Raw genomic sequence first — 25,423 nt, forward strand, 5'->3', positions numbered from 1 at the left:
TTGTGTCTCTGTGCAAAAGCATGCATGTGGGAGATTCAGTCCAGGCATTAATCTCAGTGCCACAGAATGGCCATGGTCTATTAAAATGCCTTTACAGGACCACTTGCTTGTCAAGAGGCCTCTGGGCTGAGTTGTGCTCAGGATGAGGGGAGAAGGAGGCGGGGGAGAGAATGGTGAAAGACAGCTATGCAATTGATTAACATTAGAAGGACTTGCTCAAGTTCAAATTGCACGGCCCCTCTGCTGTAAGCTACAGACATTTGTTTCCCCGCAAGAAGAATGTTTCTTTCAAACCCTGTCTCTGCTACACATCTGAGTTCAATTCTCCGCATGCCCTCTCTCTGAAAATCAATTCCTCCTCCTCTTCTCTGCACTTTTCCTCCAGCTCTGCGAACAGACCAGGGTGAGGGGATTACACTGTCCCTCCCCAGATCCAAGCAAGACAACAAATGGTTTTTATCAACTGACACCCCCCTGCTATCCAGGAGGAAGAGGCAGAAAAACTGGCCAAGCTGCTCCGGCACGGATGTGTTTCTGGGCTCTGTCTGCCAATCGTGGCTACTCTTTTCACACTTAAAGCCCAAGCTATTTACAAGAGCCCTGGGAGAATGCGTGCGCAGCACCAGAGGGTGGGAAGAACGGAGGGGAGAGAGCTGCTGCTTCTCAACCTCTGCTTCTAATCAATCACCAGAAATCACTGCCGTGGTTTATGGCCTTTGATCCTAGCTCCTCTTTCACACTGCAAGGGAGAGAGTTGGCCGGGGAAAGGGCAGGGGGAGCAGGGAGAGGGGTGAGAGTCGAGGCCCAGGAGGTGTGGAGGTCAGGGGAGAGAGATTAGGGGGTATAAGGCCTTTTGCTCTCTCAAACCTGAAAGCATGTCTTGATTTAATCCAGTGAGCTCTGGGCACAGATCTGAACATGGCCTGGAACATATAGGCCAAATATGACAAAAATTAAAGCCCAAAACAGAAAATCTGATACAAATCCAATATTGCTTGACGTTTTGCTTTACTGAACAGCAACCTGTTTTTATGTAATTTTGGTCTATCAAACTGAGTTTATATGTTGTATATAAAAGCCAAAAATAATTTTAAACTATTTTTATTTATACCTCAATTTATTTATTCTATTTTTACCTCAGTAATATCTTTAATAATGGCATATTAATTGTCACTTAAAATAACTGTTTGTCATTTTGAGCACTTTCTTTCGGCATGTAGCTTTTTCCTAAAATGTTTTCTTGATTCACCTTTGGGATTTTTTCCATGTTGCGTACATTTAACATGTACCTGCAAAGTACTAATGCATTATTTGTATGCCTTTTTAGCAGGCAGAAAATCAAAATCCACAAATTATTCACAGGTTATAATATATATAATTTTTTATGTCATTGCACTTTTATGTCAAATATGCAGAAAATGCCTTAACATGCATAAAACAAAGAGTAAATCATCTTGAAAACCTTGCTTCCTTGATTACAATATCTGTGAGAGTTCACTAGAAGGGCCTGTCCTCCTCCATGCACAGTGATTTTTTCATATAAACTCCAACCCTGGTGGCAAGGCCACTAGATGCTACTTCACCTTTTAAGTCCCATTCAACGAGAACCCGACTGTGGTAAGGAGGCGTGAGTGAGTGAACAAAACAGAGAGGACGCGGAGAAGAACACACCACAATAAATCCTCCTGGCAGGGTCAGGACACTCCTGCTTTGTTCCTGCTGGCAGGAGGGAGGCCACTGATGCCTACCGACAAATGGACAGAGTGGTAGAATAATCAGCTACTGTTTCTCCACTTTATGGGTTTATGAGTTTATGGGGCCCTTGGTCGCCCCAGCGCCTCTCTATCTCTGAGAGGAGTGAGATCCGGCGTGGTCGCAGTGCTGCTGGGATGCAGCAAGGCCAGACTGGTCCTCTCACACAGGGCAGTCTGATTCATCTTTGTGAGGCTGGTCATTGGTTCAGAGACTTGTCTCTGACCCAGGTGACCTCTGACCCCCAGGCCTTTCTGGCTCTCAGCATGTCAGTGAAAATGACCTCAGGTTCCTATAAGGAGCCTTTGTGATGGTCAGCATGAACTATCACAACATATTAGACTTAATAATCTTTGACTGAGTTGTGGAACTAAACTAAACTTGTATTAGTGTTTATTTTGAATTTTGAGTCAGAGTGAAATTCCAGTTTCATATAACTTATTTTCATAGTTCATAGACCATCACTTATGTCAATAATAAAATAATTGCTGAGATCTGGGAACAATTATACATGTTTTTAACAAACTCCAAGGTTGCCAGACTTGACAATGGCGAATGGTAAAGTTATTATCAAACATCCAACACTGGTTCAGATTTGATGTACCATACTTACCGTAGTTGTGCATCCAGTTTTCTGTGCCATAAAGGATTATTATTGACATTTCAGACGCACTGACTGTGGGTTTTGTACCTTCAAATTAAGTTTAAATAACCTGGCTAAACTTTCCCAGATTTCAACAATTGCTGTGGCAAGTATGATGTTACCATAACAGCTGGTTACAAAATAATGGCCAAAACTTCAAAAATAAGATTTGAGTTATAGTAAACAGGAGGAAGTTTTCATTCAGGTCTAGAGCTGTAACACTTGCCACAACAAGTAGGATGAGCAGTGACCAAAAAACAAAGATGCAATTCCACTACAGTTAAGTTCTGGCAGCATCTCCACAGCATGCAAAAGTCCAGAGGAGGTGGCTTATATACATCCTCCAGCAGTGAAGGAGCTGTGGAGCTCCAGCAGGCAGATCTGAGCAGGCGGAAGTGTGCCAGACAACAGAAACCAGGCTGGGCTGGGCTGGGCTGGACTGGGCAGAGCAGCTGAGGTTCCCCTCCGCCCTGATTAGCAGCGAGGCTAAGCTAATCCTGCGCCTCAGGCCCCTGCGAGGTGGCTCTGCCAAACGCCTGTCCCCCTGCTGCTGCAGGAAATTGCCTTCAGTGCACAGGCCCATGAAATGGCTATGGCTCACCAGTGAAAGCAAAGCATATCCACTGTGTGTGCACATGGATCCAGTGTGACTTAACAAATCCTAATCTGCAGGTAGATTTTATGTTTTATACCTCATCTAAGGTATAAAACAGCCATGTTGAGGATAAATTATTTTTTTCAGTGCAATTCCGCTTATTGAATAAGTTGTTATGTATTTGTATGTATTATTTATGTACCATACAGAGGACTTTTGACACTAAAAGCCAGTTTTCCTGTGTGGGGTTGTGTGTCAGGCTCTATAACGCCTCCTCCATTGTGCTGTTTGACCCGTGGGCCAGCTAGAGCTCCCATGAGGTCCCTTATCCCTCCATCAGTCCTCTCTCATTAGCCACCACAGGCAGAGCCCAGAGCAAGGTAACAGAGGGGCCCCCTGCTTCCTCCTCTGGTCCCCATGAAATACATACAGCACAAATACAGATGGCAGAGATCACCTTTTAGTAGTTATGATCCATGAACAAGTAGGGCATTTCTTAAAATGACCACCAGCTTGCTTTGTGTAATAGAAAATTTAAGAAAATGAGCGGATATATTTCTTGTGATTCTCAACATTTTCAAATCTCCATCAGATCTCCTGACGCTGAATCATTTGTCAGCATTTACTGTTGGGCAGTGGTTGGGTGTTCGCATTAATTTTATATATTTGTTAATCCTTTTATTTCTCAAAGTGGTTCATCTTTTAGGGGGGTAAAACGAGGATTAAAAAGTGAAAAGCAGAGGTGGAAACACGAGGAGGGAGGAGGAGGAGGAGGAGACTGGGCAGGACACAGTGGAGAAACAGTTGATTATGAGTCCCATCAAGTGATCAATGATTTCATTAATAAGACGGATCACGCGGCTGTCATAGCTGTGACACAGGCTGAGGGATGATCCGCTCCCAACACTCCATTTCCCCCAAGCCTCCCTCTCTCTCTCTCTCCTTCCCTCCCTTCCTCCCTTCCTCCCTTCTCCCTCCCTGCCTTTCCAATATTGCCTCCCTCCGCCAATGACAAGGGAACGCCAAGGAAACAAGGGATGGAGCTGGGTGTTGAGGGGGGTGGGGGTTAGTCATGACGGAGGGAGGGAGGGAGGGTATGAAGGGGGAGAGAGGAGGGAGGAAGAAAAGTGAAAATCCATTTTGAAACCCATTTTCAATTAGGGGTCCACAAGCTGTTATCACAGGTGTCCCAGAATGGGGGCCCGTAAGTGAAAATGTCTCCTATCCGTTTCTGAAATGAAACCTTATCTGGGAGGCACAAAGATGGCGGGGACAGCGTATCTGTAAATTACTTTCCATCCCCGCTGTTAACGGGAACTTTATTTCTGTCAGATGACATTCCCCTCTATTTACTGTTGATCATTTAAATGGCTGCCTAAAAAGAAGGTGGCCCCTCACTCTTCTTCTATCTCACCCCTCTCTCTCCATATCATTCTTCTCTCTCTTCCCGTCAGGAGATTTTTTTTCCCAAAGCAGTCAAGTGTTCCTTTTTCTTCTTTAAACACTTTAGCCACGCTCTCCATTTGCTTAGGGATTTTTCTGGTAACCTACACGAAAGCCTAACATTTGTTGCCCTTTAAGGCTTAACTTGTTTGCCTCAGAGACCCTTGCTCTTGCCCTTTTAAGCATGACCATTAAAAGGTCCCATCTCACCCACTTCATAGACTGCTTTACAGGGGCTCTGTTATGTTAAAACAGCATTCCCTGACAATTTTTCTGAACTGTGTCCAGTTCTTCTCCACCCTATTTTTGAGGCCTCATCCTATTACTTACATGAACTCCCTCTCTTTGCTCAAATCAGTAGCACCCATATCATAAAAGTCCAGCCAACCAGAAACTTTTCCCCCTTCTTTTTCCCAAATAATCAACCCTTTTGTCCCCACCCTGTTTCTTCTTCTTTTTTTTTTTTATTAGCAAATTATCCCATGACGACAGGATTTATTCAGCCAAGGAGCATGGACATCTTTTTTTTTTTTTTTTTTAGCTCGGGACCCAACAAAAGAATCAGAAGACTTTGTGGTCCACCTGCCTGCCGAATGATGAGGGTGGGAGGGGAGAGCACCCTCCCCCGAACCCCTCCTAAAGAGCACCAATCACAGCATTGTTGTGGCACAGTCGGCCCTTTTGAGCTGTCAGTGCAAGAGGAGGGGGCACAGAGATGAATGGCACACAGGATGAAGCCACCATTTAGCCAACCATGTGGGAACGCTCTACCAGGACTCAATAATTACTCTGAGACTGCTCAACTTGGACAAAACTTACAGACTGAGGACAAGAGGGGAAGACAGAGCAGTGGCACAGGACAGCACTAACTTGAGAATTATCCCTGTGGTGCACGTGCAAGTAGAGATTTTAAGAGTTAAATCAGTTTCCAGACAAAAGTTGTTTGCTAACCAGCTGCAAGATCTGATGAGATCAATACCCATTTGCAAGCTGGTCCCAATCACAGAAAAGACACAGTACTTCTCTGTGTTTAGCTTGGCAAGACCAAACTAAACATCCGCCATGTCCGCTCCACCTGCCCCTCCTACTTAGTTTCCACTTTTCACAACTTATTGTAGCACACTTGCCGGGTGCACCACGGGGTTTCCGCTGCGCCGAGATCAGGGGCCGCTACTCTGCCTGACGGGGGGAAATATTTCGCCGGGCCTTCCTAAGAAGAACCAGTCATTGGGGTTCCACAGCTGCTCACAATTACCTTTTGTTTGGATGGAGGTAGCGGGGCAAGGGCTACGGGGGTTAAAGTTGAGGAGAGTGTAGGGTTACACCTGATAAGAGGTTATGAGTTTTGGGGGCGACTTGGGAATGTGCTGTAATTATAACCACACAAAGAATGTGTAAGCTATCTTATGATTCCAAGAGAGAGATTGGGATCTAAAAGGGACCTTTCTCCATAGATAACTATCATCCCTCCCCCTCGTCAAGTGAATTATGAGACTACTGTATTTTTGGTGCAACATTGCTTAAAGCTGTAGCATATCTTCTGACGTGGCTAAGTCAGTGTAGGAGAAGCAAGGTTTTCAAGACAATCCTGGTGCTGTTCAGAGCTGTAATTACCAGCACATTATGAAAAAAAATTCACAATCAAAGAGCCAAATTGCATCCATGCTTTTTCCACAACAAACTTTTTTTCCTTGCTGTACCTTTAATTAATAAAACAGTGCTGGCCATCTGGGAATGAGTAAGAGTGAGAGTGTTCCCAAGATGTTTCAGGATGCATTACCTTACCCACTTCCTGTGATAACTCCCATATGGGGACCAAGTAACAGCGGCTTATTTACCCTTTCCTGGAGTGTTTGTCTCTCTGTTCACACTTGGGCATGATCATATTTGACAACAGCAAAGTCTAGGGAGGGGGTGACAGAAAACTCTCTATCAGGCCACCAGCTCCAGCTACTAGAGCCAATCCGTCTGTACCCAAAATCTTTCAAATCCTCTCACTGCTAATGAGCACAGCTGCAGCTTAGGCCTTAGTGATCTCAACTCTAGTTTTGTTATGACTTAAGCTTGATGCTCCAAGGCTTCCAGTAAAAAAAGCCTTCTAATATTCCTCATTCCAGCAATTGAATTGAGAATGAAAGGCTGAATGACGACAGACCTAATGAACTGTAAGCTCCACACCACTTTTAATAGCATGTGTTGAAGACATTGCTATGTAAACATGCCAAAGCTCTGCTACCAGTGAGCGTTGTATGTGACTCACTGTGAACCATGAGAATAGGGAAAAGTAAACAGTCATCAGTGTGGATCTGTGCGTGTCTAAATCATGTTTTTGGGAGTTGGTCAGTTTCATCATAAAGTAATGAGAGCATAGGTACAAAAAAACATTCCTTGGTCCCCAGTAGATCAGTGGCCCAGATGCTCAAATATGTTAAGAGACAGAAGGTGACGTATTGTAGCCACAGCACCATTTCAAGCTCACAGAGGTCTGGAAAATATCAAGAAATGCTTGACAAAGAGATGTTGCAAGCCTTTGTGACAAAAATGAGGATAAAAATGGATAAAACATGTGATTCAGTGGCAAAAATTTGTTGATCTTGAGATGATGGAGTAACCACACATTAGCACATATATTGGCGATATCCAATCTCAAAAAAAAAAAGATGAGTCAATGCTGGATTTTATCTTGAAGGTGTTATATGTAAGTTTTTGCTATCTTTACATAGCTAACATTAGCATTACAGCTGATTACTTAACAAGAGCTTCAGTCATTGTTGCGTTTATAAGATGTGAGGTTAGAATACATCCTCTCTAATCTCTCTAATTCTTCATCTTCTTATGTTGGATTTAGGCAGACTGATCACTACAGTTACTCACGATCACAAAATGGTATTACGAGACAGGATGGGCCAAGGTTAGCTTGTTAGCATGCTAACTTAAGTAGCAGAAAATAAGTGATAGAAACAGATGCAAAACACAAGTTAACATTGGTGTTGCTTTCCACAGCTGGAGACACTGAGTAAAGGAATGAAGATGGATGTTGAATTTACAACGTTTCCCCTAGACTGGTAAGTAAACAGCTTTTAATGCTAACGCTGGCTATGTATCAATAACAAAAACTTTAAGAAATGTGTATACATATATTTTGAAAATGTATTACTGTGTATGGGCTGCAAACACTAATCTACTTACAACTGTATCAGGTGAAAAAACACTTGAATAACAGCTGTGCAGTCATTTTTACATATGTCCTGTCATCATTATTCATTCATGGTTTTGGATTCCATGTTCCCATTATCCCATTAAGTGGTAAGCTGACTAATGGACCAATCTCCCACCCATACCCCCAAAACTGGGTGTGTTCTAAAAGACAAAAATTATATTTACATTAACTACGGGTGGCTGAGTGTGCAGTTAGACGTGACGTACCGTTTGAGGTGGTGCTGGAGGCCACCGCCTTCTCACTGATGTCATTGCGCGCTGATGAGCCCTTGGTCGCCACAATGGTCTCCACTCTCTTCTTCTTCTCAGCTGCTGAACTGGCCTGGGACTGGTTTTCCATGGCAATCGCTCATTCCTCAGCACCTCATGGAGACGGGATAACTAGTGGAGACGAGGAGTAACAACAAGAAGTTAGTAAGATATCATAAGTTAAATCAGACAGTTATATAAATTTTTCTCTTTAAAAGCATCTCTCCACTTGTACAACCAAAATAAATCATCATCAATTTGTTTATTCCTTGCTTGATCTACCACACGTTAAACATTTTATCAATAGACCGCCTCAAGAAAAGACTTCAACACTGGGAACCTTGTGAGGAAAACTTCAGATCCAATCCCCCCTTTTCATGATGCCCAGAGCAGACCACGGGTCAATCCACCAGCTCACCCTGATTTATTTTAACTCAAACCTGCTGGGCTCTGATCTGCTTGTCAAGAGTCTGATATCCTTCTCCACTAACTGTAGTTAAATATCCAAAACCAAATATGGTTTACCTTATTTTCAACTATGTCACACTAAACTTCTGACTTCTTGTTAAATATATATATATATATGTAAAACTACTCTATAAACATAGTAAGGCAGGACATCCTGACTAGGTTTTATATCTCAGAATAGAAGTAAAGGCAGCTTGTGGATATACTGATAATCCTGCTCTAGCAGCCTTTCCAGAGAGAAAGGAGAAACCTTAAGGGGATACCACAGAGAGAGAAACATTCACAGTCCTGAAAAAACAAGGGTTGTTTGAAGGCCCTTTTGGGAATATCATGGTGCCGGGCAATTTTTCTTTCAAAGAATAAAGGTGGTTCAAGTTAATACTGTCTGTGGGTTTAGAAGGGGTTCAGCCAACAGTCTAGCAGACATGCTGCTCAGTTCAGCACCTCAGAGGCCGTCTACAAACTCAACTCTATCTAGGTCATGGAGGTCTCTGATTATGGAGACAACATGGTGATACACCACAACTACTCATTTACACAAAGTACAGGGCAGCTTCATTTGGTCCAATACAAAGCCTTTACTTAGACTCCATAATTCATGGATGATTACTGAAAATATTTAGTCTGACTAACATTTTCTTTCCAATAAAGACCAGCTAATTCCCTACCTGTACTATTTAATCGTCCTCCCATCCTATAAACATGCATGGATACAAAAGCCAGCAGTAAAGTCAGCTATAATGCAAACAGAGGCTTGCTGCTGCAACTACAAGAGAAGGATGTTGGGGTGGGGTGGGGGGGGGTCTGATTTCTACCAACTCCCCAAGGAGGGAAGGCGAGGGGGAAGTGGTGAGGGGTAAACTTCAGACAAACACTGTGCGCTTTGTTTGTTTTTTTCCCAACCCCCTGAAAAAACTAGTCTGTCATCCATTCTGACCCGACAACATCTGTAAGCAATTGCTGGCTTACAAAAAAAAGAGAAGGAAAAAAAAACACAATGCAATTACTCCCCTACCAATCAAAACAGAATTAAACAAGAGCTTGTCCTCTAATCACTCCCACATGCATACATGTGTAGCCGTCATCCACAACCAAAGACATTTTTGTCCTACTTGCACAGATATCATCTCAAATCACTGCTGCGATGCATTTGATAGAGGGGAGTGCTTTCATTTCTGGGGGTCTTTGCAGTATGAGCAAGTTGATTGTTAGAATATGTGCAGAGCATGTACAGTGTGTCTGCATGTGCATATTTGTCAGTTTCTCCACTGACATCTGATCATAGGTGTCATTCTTTTACTTTTATTTCAAGGAACAGACAGGATCAGAGAAAACTTTGAAACCATCATCACATCATTCATAATGACTGAACTTGAGCAGAGGCAGTGTAGCTGGGAAAGAGCCAAGAGAGAAGCTATTTTACAGCTGTTACTGAGTAGCTCCTAACATGCTTTGTGTGTGGAGTGTGCAAACATGTATGCGTGCATCTTCTTGTTGCCCCCAGGTGAGTCAGATCACAGTAAAAAAAAAAAGCAGTGAAAGTGCAGTGAATATGAGGGTCAGGACTGAGATTTGTAGGGGAGGTGAGGAGAAAGCGGGGCATTCCACTGGTCGGGCAAATATTCACAAGTCCAAGCCACTGAAGCGTGTCTGACCAGCCTTTTGTGTTCCACAAGGCAGGCCACAGTTCCAAAGCAGCAATTAAAAGCAGGACCTTTTCACCCATAATCCCTCTGACCTGGACGCCCACACCCAATCCTGCAGATGTTCCTGTCTTTGCTTTCGCCTTTCGTGTTGCTCGTTTTCGCTCTGTCCCACTCTTCAAAACATGCTCAGAAATTCACCAAACCAAGGACACTTCCATCTGTGTTTACATCAAGATATTATCATGTGGAAAGAATGCCAATTCCTGATATGAAAAAAGTTTTTCTCTGTTTGTCATTTTACATAATATGTTAATATAAGGACAGAAGATGAACTCTAATCTACTTACAAGCCAGATGCAGAAATCAGATTTTTATATACATTTATATTAGACAGCACAGAAATATCTGTGTATACATCTGTATGGAGACCTCTGTACAGACCCTGCATCAATGGTGTGTCACAGAGGCCTGGCACAAAAGAAGGAATTACAGCGAGGCACTGGTTGCTGTTGTTACCCAAAATAAATGTTAATTTCATATTAATGTCTTTCCCATGCAATGTCTATCCTACACCCAATTAGAGAAGAGAGAAAGAGGGTGTATCTTTATTTGTGCTCAACTGTAATCCTTCCACACAGAAAGGGAGGCGATTAAACAGGTTTAAAATACCACAATTCAGACTGTTCCCCCAGAAAAAAGAAAAAAAAACATTCTTATTTTATAAGCACATTAAGCAAATCAATTTAACATAAATTATACGCCTTGGTGACAAAGGCACTGAGTTGAAAGTCATCTGCAAATTGTACACATCAAAGTGTAACACTAAAATAAACTTTTGCCTTTGATATAAGAAATTCACTTTTTTCCCTTCATGCAAGCTTAAATAACTGCTAACAGTATCAAAAATCACTGCCCTTTGTTATTTACAGGCTATGTCTTTACAAGCTTACTTTAATGATAAACTGCTTAAGGTGTACCTTCAGTTCCACTGCATTCTCACTGGGAACACATTTGCAAATGCATGGCAGACTCTCACCGAAACCGGGGGACATTTCTATATAAACTCTTGAAGTGTCTTCTTAGATTTGGCAACCCCCCTTCACAGACGGGGTACTGTATTTGTGTTCATTTCATTAGGGCGACTGTTCAGTGTCGAGGGCCCCCTGAGGGGGGGGGACTGGCAATGCCGCGGCATTCATCATCATTACATCAGCGACCACCGAGATCTGCTATCTTAGGCTTATCAACACTGCACAAATGCACCGCAGCGCAGCGAGTTAGAGGGGAGGGGAGAGATGGGAGATGGAGACGATTGAGGGAGATTGTGAGCAAAAGTGGGATAAGAGGGGGAGAAAATGAATGGGGAAAGGGAGGAGCGTGAGACTGTGTGTGTGTGTTTTCACGTATGCGTGCATGCATGTGTGTGCACCTCACTGTGCCCCTGCATGCCTGCACATGTTTTCCTGTGTGTACAATGTGTGTTTTTGCACATTTCGCAGCTATGCCAACAACATTAAGGGCTCCTGCACAGCTGGAATAACTAAAACACTGAGGGGCAATGAGGGAGGAGGAGTCTAAGCCCTTCAGCAAGATTAGCTGAATCTAGCAATAAAACAGAATGCGCTGGCTCAGGCTGCATGTGTTTGCATTGGATAAGGTCAGTGAGGGGATGAGGCCCCTTAAGGAGACAGTGGAAGTGCTTGCTGGTGGTTAGAGGACCTGTCATTGGTTCAAAATCCCCACTGAGGAGGTGTTCCTGAACTCAATGGCTTTCTGGGGAAACCACATACTTAGGTTTCCATGCTGTGTTCAACACTGCACTTATGGATTGCCCTTGGCCCTGGAAGGCAAAGGGGAAGGGGAGGGGTGGGATTGGGGGATTTTGGTGGCTGTGGCTTCCATTCACCAGTGAAACTTAACATTGTGCCCAGATGGCACTAAGTCTGGCCTACAGCTGATGGGGACCAGCCCCTCAAGTAAGGGCCATTTAGCAGGAATTAGTCACACCCCGCCACACACACACACACACATTCACATATCAAATCCCAGATATGCACATGCAAACTGGGTTAGTACTAGGCCTTCTCACCCTATTGTGTACTGTGACATGGTTAAGCTATTCAGATTGTTAGTCATTTACATGTTTCCATATTATCCTACCAATGTGTGAGTCCCACCTTTTACAGCTACACTGTAAAACTTTAAGTTGATTCATTAATTAAGATTATTCATTGTTTTGAAGCAGTAAATAATCTTGTGAATTCTGCATGAAAAGATGTAAAGCACATTTCATGCTTTTTCTGCCTTAATATTTTACAAAGAACCTACCTGTCTTTAATTTATCTTTACTTAAGAGGTACAACATCATAATAATATTCCATTGCCAGACAAGCTGGGCTGCTATCACAAATGCACTGCACAAAATGTAAAGCCTGTGCAAATGAGGAGTGTTTATATTTTTTTGTCAAGGACAAACAGTGCAAAAACACAGCCCATCAGTAGCTTTCAGCGGAGCTAATAAGATTATCCTCGCGTACGTCTTGGTCCCTCAGACCTCTCCACTTAAGATGCTTTGGAGGGCTGGTGAGGGACCCTGTGTATTGCACAGCAGAATGAGCTGAGTGTATCTTACATTCCTGGGTAACAAACCCACACGATGTAATCGTATTGCTTACATGAAGCGTCTTTTGCGCTCGCTACCCAGTAGATAAGGGCCAAATAAAGCATGCACCACAATGGAAATCCTGCGCCTTTTCCCCACAGTCACCCGCTTATTAGATTGTTTATTTATATATTTTGACTTTGCATTTGTTGTGAGCCACTTGTGTCAGGGCAAGTGGGGCTGTGAAGGCTGAGACAATGGATAATGCAGGCAGCTTTATTGCTGTGGCGGCCCAGTTGTGCGGTGTTGGTTTCCCTTGTTTTCTACTTGATTCATTTTCTCCCCATGCTAGAAGGTAGAGCTTTTGTTTGATCGGACACTCTTCTTGATTCGTGAGAAGGGGGAAAAGGCTTGATCAGCCATTTACTAGATGCCAAGGCAAACAATGCAACCTATTACTTCAGCAAAATACTATGAGGATCCTGAGATAGAAGATGAACATTTTTCTATATGCAGAAGTTTTTTGCCCTGAATTTGCCAAGATTAAGTTTAGCATTTATTTTCCCTACTTTATTGTAGATTTTGTTTGTGCAGCATCCACACATGAAATCCAGTTAGCAGCCACCACACACTCTATAGCTAAAGTTTCTATTCAAGTGGCCCCTGCACATGGAACATGATGTAGAGCACAGGAGAGTAGGGTCTGTATCCTGTCAGTGGGCCTGTCATCTCCAGTAAAAACAGTCTTGTTTGTGGAGGCATTCTTCATACAAGGCTTTACAAGGCACGTTGCACAACACCACAACCGGGGCGCGACGACACCATCCTTCGCCGCACTTTCACAACGAAAAGAGTGTTACACCACATGCTGTGTTGTTTGAGAGCGCAGTTCCTGTGTAATGCCTGTGTGTGTGAGCATGGCACAGAGAGAAAGAGGGACTGATTCGACTGTGTTTAAGAGCATGTGAGCCTTGCTGCGCAACGATGTGCACGGGTGTAGATGCAGCAGGTGCTCTGTACACCTTTCAGTATGCAAGTGCGATCACTGTGTGCAGAACATAAATAAGACAGGGGACCCCGGGGAGGAGATGAGTGGAAGAAGAGAAATTCCTGTACTGATGAAAGCCTCACACACACATGTCTCTCTGCCTCCTCCTCACCCACTGCACTCAGGGAAGGATCAAGCAGATAGATGGTCCTGTGTGAGTGTAGTGGCAGCAGGTATGGCTTCGACAGAAGGTCTTCACACTTAGCCCAGGGGACTGTACAATACGCTCCTCTTATCCTCAGTGCCTTAGACAGGAGTGTATAACAAAGAGCAGTGTTATTTGAAGGAAACTGAACTACTGAGAGCAATCCAGAGGCTGAACAGCTACAGGTTATGGAGTCATTGTGAAACCGTCCTGCCAACTTGAAGTTCCCCCTTTCTTCAGTTCGGTTTTCCAGTTTACTGATTTTGTGTATACTCCCACTCCTACTCTCTTTCTTCCCCTCCTCCTTTCTATCTCTCTTTCCTTCCCTTCCTTCCTCTGTGTCATTGGGATAAGTGTTGGAACTGAGTGAGTCAGTGGTGCTATGTGATTAATGACGGGCCCTGGCGTCTCTGGGGCTGAACGCTAACAACAGCCAGGGGGCAGCGCGATAATGCACAATAATAAAGCCAGCAGACAATCAGCCAGGCAAAGCAAGGCCTATTAGCTAGCCCCATCAGGACGGCTAAGTGAGAAATTAGCCCTTCCCAAGCCCCGCCACAATTCATCAAGCGCTGCCCCTGAATCCCCCCTCAAGAAGTCATAATGTTTACTTAAAGACTGGCCTCGATGCCCCAGTGGCGAGCTTTATTGGCTCTTATTAATTCCCGTCCTGGCCCTCGCGGCCATGCCATTTAAACCGAATTAAAGGGGTGAAAATTGGATGAGATGAAGTTGTCTTGGTGTTTGGCTCTCGCATGATAAAGCCGGACCTAAACAGAGGGAGACTTGGGGGGAGTGGGAAGGAAAAAACATAAGAGGGGTGGGCAAATAAATCGGGATGTAAAGGAATGCTGAATGAAGCTGTCCTGAAATGCGCTGCAGTCAGTCAAAGGAATGCAGGGAGAGAGGGAGCAAAAGAAGAGAAAAATGAAGAAATGGCATCGCTTTAATGCTAGACTTCCTGTGTGGATGGGAACGTTTCCAAAAGGGTAACACTGGGTCACACATTCCTCAGATGCAGAAACGGATGATTCTTCTTGTATCTTTGCATTTGTCTTATCTCTCATCAGTCGGGCTGAAAAATACCTTTAAATAAAGTCACTCTATCAGCACTCCAACCTTAATTCAACATGTCAGTGATAGACAGGAGAAGAAAGGGGTGAGAGTACACTCACACAGTACAGTACGTGCACTTAATGAGGTGGCTGCACTGGTCTTAAACCAACAGAAAAATGAATCACAGTTATAAAAAACTATGACAAAATGGGTCTATTTTCATCAGCTTCAAATCACCCATTACTCAGAGCTGTGTATATTATCTACTGCTGAAGTGCTTACTTGATTAACCAATCAGTCAGTAATCAAGCAAAAATGCCAAACATTTGATGGTACCCGCTTCTAAAAAGTGGGACCTGCTTTTCTGTTTTTATATAATTGTAAACTGAATATCTTTGGGGTTTGGACGCCACCATTGGCTCTGGAAACGCTCGTTTTACCATTTTCTGGAATTTTATTGATTAACTGATAATGTAAATAATAAGTATATTGTGTCTTTTTTTATTACAGTTGTTGTTTGAAAAGTTTTTTTCTAAGTTGTATGAGTGCTTCTTTCATTAGAAAACAAATGGGTTTGCCGGCCCTTGTAAGTGGAGCGTACTAAAGTCTCCATGTGACCCGTGGGTCTGTGTGTGAATTGGCGGCAGGTGAGAATGTGTTCTATAGAGCAATATGGAGTATACCACAGTGGAGTAGAGAGATCAAAGACAGCTGAAGCTCAGAGGGAGTCCCAGAGACTTCTAGCTCCCTGACGGCTCTCCCAACGGCAGCGTCGGGAGACAACTCTCTCCCTTCACTTTCATATCAGACACAGAGCCCCCCCATCCCTCTGCGCCAGCTCATAGGCTACACACACACACACACATACACACACAAGTCTCAGAGGATTTGGCAGTGCTGCCGAACCTGTATCTCACCTACAGCAACACTCCTACACACAAAGACACACACACATGCTGTTGCTCATCAGAAACCAATGCATCAAAAACACACAGCTGAATATTTTGGATTTTGAAAAGCTGAGTTGGGAAGAAACTCTCAGCCCCGTGAAAGACTCACGCAACTGAAATACCAAGGCAATATCACACCACACAACACTGGAATGAGATGCCGTAAACCTCGCGGCACTTCCGAGCATTCCAACAAAAAAAAACTTCCCATAAACTCAGAAGGCGCACAGTCACAAAATGGCCCCCTGAAAATCCCCGGCATAAAGAGTGAGGAACAAGACTGTCATTAGAGAAGCAGCCCCCTCAGGCCCGCCGACTTCATCGTGAGGGAGCCAAACATCTGGGTGTATTTACTCGTTTCAGCTGTTTTCAACCCCGCCTCAAATAAATCTGGGAGCTGTAATGCCATTGCTTAGGACAGCTCCTAAACAAACATGCTCAACGCTTGCCGGCTCACTCACTCACCTCTGCCGCGTGTTCGAGCATCCCGACCCGAGCTGGGACGGCTAACGCAGGCAAATAAATTTGTGAGGAGGAGGAGGAGGAGGAGGAGGCCTTAATTGGAGCATTTGACGGGTGCCTGGGGTTAATTGGGAAGCATGGAGAGCAGCTGGCTCCACGGTGGAAGGAGAGACAGGGATAATAAGTTCACCCTTTGCAGGAGAGACAGTTAGTGATGAATCAGATCAGAGGAACAGTGTACTGTAATCATCCTCACATCTCCCCTCCTCCACCCTGCTCTCTCCTGACAAGCAGAGACAACCTGGCTCTCAGCTACGCAATCTGGCACCTATCACACAGGACTTGTAGTCACAGGGAGGAGATCACCCAGCGATGGTTCACACACACACACACTCCCTAACCTGGCAATCATTCAGCTAATCACTCAAACACACAATAATTCTTACCTCTAGGACACGGAACCTAGTTTATCAGTTTGCTGGTCGATGTATGTAAATCTCTCCAACAATGTGTGTACTAATGGCTTATTACCCTGCGTTAGCTGGTTTGCATTGATCTCTATGCCAGAGGGAGATGGGGAAACTAGAGCAGTTCGCTGCTCATATGTACCGAGCAGGACTATAATCACATCCCAGCTTGTTTCAATAAAAGCAACATTAACATAAACCATCTCAAACACACTAAAACCTTCACCCCCGCTCGGTCCGTGCAAGAAAAAGGGGGAAAAAACTTTCCTGGATTACACGGTAATCAGGACCATATGGGATGGGTCTGTATAACTTTGTGTGTCTCTCTGGTGTGTATAGATTGTATTGGCCTCCACATATTATGACTTTCTAAATGAGAAAACTGTTTTTCCAAAAGAGAGAAAATCTTTAGCCAGTACATAAATACAAAGAGAGAAAACGTGTCTCTCTCTGGAAACTAGTAGCTGTAAAGGGTTTAGCTCTAACACCAAACTCAGTTCCTTGTGCTGGGAGGGTGGCTGAGGGAGCATTTGGGGGCTGAAGGAAGCCCAGGTAGAGTCATAGGCAGTAATGGGAGGAGACAGGGACTTAGAGCGCCACACAAAAGCCAGGCTTTATAAATAATTCCAAAAGCTAACAGGATCCCTTGTATGTGTGAATCTGTGAAATACATTCACACATGAATGCACACACACCCGCAGACACACACACCCTGCCACCAGGGGGAATAGGTTATTCACACTGCTCCACTGGGGCTGTTGTGAGTCTGACCTGCCTGGATTGGTAAATTTGGGTGAATGTCTTTCTTGCATAGATGATGCAAAAAAATAAAGCAAGCCTTAAGAAAAGGAAAAAAAAGAAAGGTCCATTTCAGCAAGACACGCACATACATTTACACACTCACTCACTCACTCATAATGCAGGGCAGCAAAGCACACCGGAGACCTGTCTTGTAAATCTCTTTGTGAAAGCAGCTTTGGGGGGTAGACAGGGGCTTACATACTGAGCCCTGAGGTAGAGCTACAGACTCCACTCCCTCCAACCCCCTCATGGTCTTACTCCCTCTCCCACACACATACTCTGCGCTCTCATCTTCTCTCTTCCTCACTTTCCATCTACCCCACATTTCCTCCTGCTTGGTTGCCCTTCCCTCACCTTTTCCGTTACTCCCTCCCCTCCCTTCCATTCTTCCCTCTCCCCTTCTGTCCTAGCCCATGCTCCAGAGCACTGGTCCTTAGCCCTGCAGGCTCCCGTGGCGTTGCGGTGACTAATGTCCTGCCTTTGCTGAGACAATGAGTTTGAGGCTGAGCCGGGAAAGTGTTGAGGAGGGAAAAGACTCCAGCACCTTTGACAAATGGAACCCTTCGCACTCCCGTGCCCGCTAAGGGAGGCTTTACAATGTCGCGCTCCACGCTCCACGTCCTCCAAGGGACGGCTGCAACCCGCAAAGCCGCATCTGGGGGAACATAATGAATTCTTTGGGAAGTCTAACCTGGCTTTCTTCATGAATAAGATATATTTCCAAAGCATGTCGACCCCTCTTAATAAAAAGACCAGTCTGGCAGGAATAGCCAAAGCCGTTTTAGGGCCCCATGTACACGTTAATATTTCTATTTCTCTATAAATTTTCTCAGGCCCACTTTTTTCCAGGCCTGTCACTGCAAGGCCGGGCCTACATTTCCCTCCAAGGTGGAGGAGCCATGATGACAAACTGTCATTAAAACGGCTGGAGTCCCTCTCTTTCAAGGAACTCAAACTCTTGGATGCTCCCTCCTCTTCCCCACGCACCCTACCCCCCATGCAACCCTGAACTGAAAGGAACTGGGCTTTGTCTGTGGAGCAAAGGAGAGAAGAACCCCCCTCCAACCCTACCTCCTTTCCCCAAACCCTGTTCCTCACTCCCTGCGGAGTATTGTTAAAACACAGCCCCCTCTCTTTCCGCGGCCCGGGCTCTTAAAACAGCGTGCTTTGCATGAGAAAAAACGATTAGTCTTCAAATGCTGCGCTGTCAAAGGAGGGCTCTTTCAGGTTGGGGCAGCAATTTGCTCAGATAGTAGAGTTCCCCTTTTGTTTTTTTAAGATGAGGCATTATTAGAGCCAGGGTCTGTTAGCATTCATTGCTGAGAAGAACACACTAGAGGGGTTTATACGGGATGCCCGCCGCCCTCCTCTTCCAACTTGCCCCAAGTCCACAGCAGAAGGAAATGAAGGCACAGAGTGGGGGAAGAGGTACTCATCTAAACATGTTTGGAGAGCAGAGAGAATGTCTGGGTCTGTGCTTCTTTCAGGTATTAACCTTGGGATTTACATTTGACATTCAAACAATAGCGCCGTCCTTGACCACCACTCCAGGATGCAACAAGACTCAGGGATAAGTCCAACTGAAAGACAACTACAAGCAGCATGGGATTGTAAACACATAGGACTCACATTGAGAGCATTACTGCATGACAATACACAACTTAATTACTGGGGTAAAGACAGGTTGATTTTAAAAAAAGCACAGTTACCAATATAGTTTTTTTCTTTCTCAGTTCAGATCATTTTAGAGGAGGAAAAAACGTGTGTAGACACTGGTGTCTTAGGGTAGACAGAGCCTGACTCATGGCTTCACACATCAAGAAGCAGGGGTAAGTGACAGATCATTGTTCACAGCAAGCAGCTGGTTCATCTGTCCCCCAATCACCACCCCGGACGAGAAAGCACAGACCCCCTCACGGATGCCACTACCGGCTCCCATCAAAGCTGACACAATGCCACATCTGCAATAACAGCCCCGGCCTCGGGAAACTTGTGTCTTTAGGCACTTCAACTTTACACACACACGTACACACAACGCAGCCCGGCAAGCAAATGTCCAACCCCCCCCCACCAAAAAAAGCACTTCACCTCTTGCTGCTATACTTCAGACGGCAGACTTAAAGACATTTTTACGGCAGCTACGGCAAACAGAGGAGGGGATGAGCGGCGCCCTCATGCAGGCGCGACCTGTCCTGTTTCTCCTCAAGTGTGTGAGAAAGGAAAACGCAGCCGCTAGCTGGCACACTCTGCATTCTCACACTCCAAACCTGCATATAAAATTTACCATGACCTACAACGGGGCTTATGTTAAGCTGTCAAACGTAACTTCATCAATCGTAAATTCAAATCACTTGATTCAAATTTATTTGACTGTTTTTACCCCATTTTTTCCCCTTTTTTTCTTTCCTTTTTTTATTTTTATTGCCGTCTTCGGTGCCTCACTCTGGGAGAGGAGTTGACCAGACTAATTGTCAGGTCCACTTGGAGTTTCCAACAGGCCAAAGCCATGGAAAACAAACCAGCCCTCTCTCAGCCCCTGCTAAGGCAACTTGAGCTCCCACTTTTTTTCCTTCCATTTCTTATTTCTTCAGACAAATGAAAAAAAGAGAGGTTGCTCCCATGAGAGGAGGAAAAAGAAAAAGAGAAAAGAGACGAAATAAAAACTAAACATATAAGTTTGTGTATGAGTTAAAGGAGAAAAAGAAGTGTGAATAAGAAGCAGAATGCATGTACATGTATGCATTTTGAGTGACTGTCCTGTCCTGTTTGCAAAAGCCCTGAGTGTATTAAGATTCCTGAATGTGAGTAATATACATATCTAAAATTACAGTACGATATCTTGAGTCTCACCCCCTCTCCACCCCTCCCCCCACCCCCAATCGTACGCCTTATCCAAAGACATCACCCGGCTTGAAAGGTGCCTTTAGCAGGCTCCTTGAAGCGGGGAGTGGGGGTCCCACTCTGGGACAATGATGGTTGAGGTGGAGGGGAGCTGGGGGAGCAGGAACACATAGCATATTAAATCTGCTGGCGGAGCTGGGTCGTCCGCACGGAGAGCCAGAGAGCCAGATCTGAGGCATGCCCTGAAGGGATGGCTGGGCCTGGGGATTAGGAGGCCAAGGAGAAGCCCTTGCACACCCGAAGACCCCCTCTTGTCTCCGCTCGCACGCAAATGCATCCAGACGTTTTTGACGCTCCTCAGGTTTGCCATCTCAGCCCAACTTTTCACTGCACTCCTCCGTGCCACGCAAACCACACCAGCTCACACACACACACACACACACACACACACGCTCTCATGCACAGCCTTTTTTTTCCCTCAATCACTACCTCTGTCTGACTTGTCCTCTTTCTTTCCCCACTGTGTCTGTTTCATTTGATGTCAACATATCAAAGTACCAAATCATCAAAGTACGATTTCTTTTGGGGGCCATCTATTCAACTACACCAGTTATATGCAAGGGAAGCAACTGCTAATCATATTATGCAGGGAATTACACCAAACTTTCACTGGTCAGGTGGTTACTGTGTTCTACTATACACAATTAAAACTTGTAAGGATAGTTGCAGCTCTGAGTCCTTTACCCTCCCAGGAAACAAGAAATTAAAGAAAAACAGGGAAAAACACCCAACCTACAAAACAAGAAAACTAACACTAAAAACACACAACAATCCTCATTATCTGGAGGAAAATCAACTTCCCTCACATTACCCTCATTTTAACAAAACATTTGCCACCTCTTTGAGGGCTTCAGGTCGCGGCATTAGCACAACAACACAGCTCATTAGGACCTCTTGCATACAAACCTGATAACAGGTATTCTTCCTGCGGGGTGTAAAAGGCCTGAGGACAGAAGCTGCCTTTAGCTGTTAATGCGAGGCCTTTAAAAAAAAAAAAAAAAAAAAAAAAAAAGAGGAGAGGGCCATACCTCAAAAGCTAATAGCATGTCATCTCCCTGCATTAACATGACAGGTCCCTTATTCTGCCAGGTCACGGGTGTCCCGGGCCAAGTGTCGCTATGCATAATTCTACTTAAAGGAGTGCTTAAAGTTGAGATAAAAACAGTACGCTGCTACTGCTGCTATCTGACGGACTGACTCCTGGAGAGGGAGACGTTATCCGCCTGTATTTCTCGCATATAGTATGGAGCTGTAGAGGCAGAGAGTGGCGGTGATGCATCTTTGCTGGCTACAGTAAGCGGATGGCTCTGAGTAGTGCATCTCATTCCTGCAGATTAGCATCTTAAACACTGCTGCATTCATCACTGCTGCTGCATCATAATGAGGAAAAGTCTTTTTTTCTTGGTAAAGGTGCACCTGTTTGACATTAGTATCACCCATAATACTAGCAACAATAATTGTAATTGTGCACATATAAGATTGCTATATAAATATTTTATAATATGCAGATTATATTATTTATTTTACAAAACATATCTGGAAAGTGTAGTGACATCTAGACTGCTGTGTAAAAAACAGATATTAAAGTCATTAATTATATGTAATATTGTTCTGTAGAATATTAAACTCGAGTCACTGAAAATTTGAAGACTGGTAGAAAATATCATCTCTTATATTCTGCCTGCACATTAAAAATAAAATGCTGTCATAATTTTGGCCCACAGTAATAATGATATAGAGGTAATTGAGTAGTATTTTTAATTATTTTAAAAATCCTTAATTAACAAGTCACAGGCCACAAAATGTGAAAACATACAGGAGAAAAAAGTACAGTCCTGTCTATACAAATAAAATTATAATTACAAATGACTCTCATGCTGTTATTTTAAAATATAAGATATTAGGCCTAAAATGTGAGTGGTTAAAGGCCTGATGTGTCATGTGTTGTTATATTTTATGCCAACATTTAGACAGTGATTCATTTTCCACATGTGAGGCCTGTGAAATGTTATTTTGTTATTATAAATAAAATAGAGGAAATATTAAATGGCAATTTATGTGACAGTCCCTTTTTTATTTTATTAGGCAAATGTAGAAAAAAGCCTCTGCTCAAAGCCAAATCCACAGCCAAGATGAATGATGGAACTGCCTCATAAAAATAACTAAAAGGAGATTTTTTATCTGTGTGAACTTGCGCTGTTAAACATCTTATTTGGTGTGTTTCAGCCACTGCTCCGTCTCAAGGCGGCCAGACCTCCGTTAATAATTTGCCAAGTGTCAAAAAAAGGAGGATTTGAGCTGCACCGCATGGTTGAGCACCTCGGACCCCTCGTCGTCCGCGTGAAACCCGAGAGCAGGCGAGCAGATAAAATGTGGAACAGCTGGCGAGGACAGGAGGGAAAGTTTCAAACAAATATCTGCACATGTGGAGGCTCAAAGGGAGGGGGGCTCTCAAACAGTTTTCATGTCCCCCACACCCCCAAAATGAACACACAGACTTCTGTTAGAGATTTTTTTTCACTCTGCCTGAGCCCATGTGAGAGTTTGTTTTTTCAGTGTTGATTTTTGTTTTTAAATGAATGACTGCCCTTGAGAGGCACAAACCTATGACTGCATTAGTCATCCTCATCTACTGTTTTAATTATGCTAATTCATCTGAATTCTACTAAACTAAATTATAGTGGATTTATACTATTTCTTATTTTGCTTGGGGGCCACATTAAACTCCACACACGGACCCCTGCCGGGCTGCAGACCCCACTGTAATGGGCTTAAATTTCTCTGAGCACATTGCACATGCCTTCAAACACGCTGTGATCTACTGATGTAACCTGAAATATTTTTCTTTATGTGAACCAGATAATTAAAAAAAACTTGACAATCACATTGTAAACAAGAATGATTTCCTGCTCTTGAATGATTTGCTTCACAGAATACTGACACTTGTTTGTGCAGGAAAAAAGAAAGTAAACTAGAAAAATAACTAATTATTCCACCTCAGTGGCATCAAGTAATTTTCACTTGTTGAAAAATAACAATTCAGTGATAAATATGAATCTAAATGTAAGAATGGACATTTTGGCACATTTCATGTGTGTATCCAAAAATAAGGCCTCAACTGACTTTTAAGCTTTGACATTACAAAACCAGTCTTGTAAGAAATGTTTAAACAACATGATGGGCTGTAAAATTAATTTAGTTTGCATGTTAAAGGTCAAGTTAAGGGTCAGCCACAGGCTTGGTCGTGTTAAAAAAAAATAGTGTCCCTGTGTCTTCTCATATCTCATCAACGTTTTCAGTAAGTCCAACAGAATCAATAGACGCTGAAATATGATCACACATGCACATAAATATGCATGCCCCCCCCCCCATCCACCCACAACCACACGCGCGTTTCTTTAGGCAAATGTCCAGTAAAGTTTCACGTCTACAGAAGTTCAAAAGTTGCAGCTCAAAACTCCCCACACGTGTTTTTGTCTTTAAACACAGCAGAGATCCAACAACAAAGTTTCCCCCGTTAACGCTGAACTTGCTCGCAGCTTCAAACTAGTTTTTAAACAGCACATCTGTCTGTCGGATACTTGTGAAGCGTGCCATCCGGGGTTTCTAACAACCCACACTTATTTCACAGTGAATAAATCACACCCAGGCCAAGTGGAACACGGATCTGTGCTGCGTTTTCGGCTCGGTTTTGGGATCCCTGGTCGAAGCTTTTCATCGTTGTATTAAAAAAAAAAAGCTTCTGTTTCATACTGAATGTTCCCGCAGTTAATCCACTTCATGACCACATCTTAACTTGTATGAAATGTGAAACCTCTGCTGACTGGGTCTCCAAACTTTACAAGCAAGACAAATAAGCGCAACAATGTTTAAAGTCTATTCCGCCTGTGTGGATTTGAGTACTTACTTCTTTCAGGGTGTTTTCCCTCTGTACTTCTTGACTTTTTTTTAATCTTCTCAGAAAAAAATGATTTCTCTTCTTTCTTCTTCTGCTCTTCCCTAAGTTGCAGATGTGCCTCTAGAGTTGCCTGGGACTTTTTTTTACGCTGCAACTCCAACTCCAAAACGACGCTGCCAGAGTTTTTCCTCTTGCCTGTCTTTCTCCTCCTTCTCACAGTTTGCTGTGTTCAACCACCACCGCCGGACTAACACCATCAGCCTGCCGATAATATCTGCCGATAGCAGACCGCAGATGTGCGTAAAAACAACATAAGCGTCACGGAGAAGCGCGTGGAGAGTTGTTATTACATTTAGAGCGCTTTTTCGAGGGAGAAGAGAGAGGGCGAAGTGTGGGTCTCCAGCTGCTCCTTCCCTCGCTTGACTCCTCCCTTCGGATTGCTCCCTCCTTTACTCACTGCCTCCCTCCTTTTTTCATTTTGTGTACCCCCTTTCTTTCTTTCTTTTTCTTCCTTCCTTTCTTTCTTTCTTTCTTTCTTGAAGTTAGTATTTTGGAAACTTTGGCCTTTACTGGACAGAATATTATAACAACTGGAGCACAAACCAATATTAAACCACCCCTTTCTTGCTCATAGGCCTTCTTAACACATAAACAAAGTACAGTACAAACTGACCTTGATTAAACAAGGTTCATTTCATTTTTAGATAAATCCCTGTATAAATTTATATTTTTACTTAAAAGACAGTTGATTTTCTTTTATATTTGTGATTCATTTCCTATTTGCTTGCTACTTCTAACTTGGTTCTGAGTGTTTGAATGACTCTGGGTGGGCAATTGACCTCATCATGGACTCTACTATGACTCTGCTTTATAAAAGAGATGATGTTTCACAGATTCAGTGTAACATTATTTGGAGCTGCCAGCCACTCTTCACAGAATATTTTTAAAAATAAGTTGTTTTTTGTACATTTATGTAAATCCTATTCATTAAAGTTAAGGGGCATATGTGTACTTCACTGCTCAGCTATATAATGAATTTGCTTGACACAGTAATACTAGTTGGAATACATGTTGATAT

At 43.6% G+C, this 25,423-nt stretch overlaps 1 protein-coding gene and 1 long non-coding RNA gene across 2 annotated transcripts in view; one reads left to right on the forward strand and one right to left on the reverse strand.

Annotated features, from left to right (window-relative positions):
- LOC108900016 (uncharacterized) overlaps positions 1-7,500 on the forward strand; it is a 30,601-nt gene extending 23,101 nt beyond the window's left edge. Inside the window, exon 3 of the long non-coding RNA XR_007809418.1 lies at positions 7,437-7,500. This is a non-coding gene — a long non-coding RNA (uncharacterized LOC108900016). The remainder of the gene's footprint in view (positions 1-7,436) is intronic.
- gli3 (GLI family zinc finger 3) overlaps positions 1-24,817 on the reverse strand; it is a 90,790-nt gene extending 65,973 nt beyond the window's left edge. The window contains exons 1-2 of the mRNA XM_018700797.2: positions 24,355-24,817; positions 7,860-8,033 (exon numbers count right to left, since the gene is read on the reverse strand). Of these exons, the coding sequence (XP_018556313.1) occupies positions 7,860-7,992 (133 nt within the window). The 5' untranslated portion in view covers positions 7,993-8,033; positions 24,355-24,817. The remainder of the gene's footprint in view (positions 1-7,859; positions 8,034-24,354) is intronic.
- Positions 24,818-25,423: the final 606 nt, after the last annotated feature.

The sequence above is a fragment of the Lates calcarifer genome, linkage group LG24, assembly GCF_001640805.2.
Source record: "Lates calcarifer isolate ASB-BC8 linkage group LG24, TLL_Latcal_v3, whole genome shotgun sequence".
Taxonomy (NCBI): Eukaryota; Metazoa; Chordata; class Actinopteri; family Centropomidae; genus Lates; species Lates calcarifer.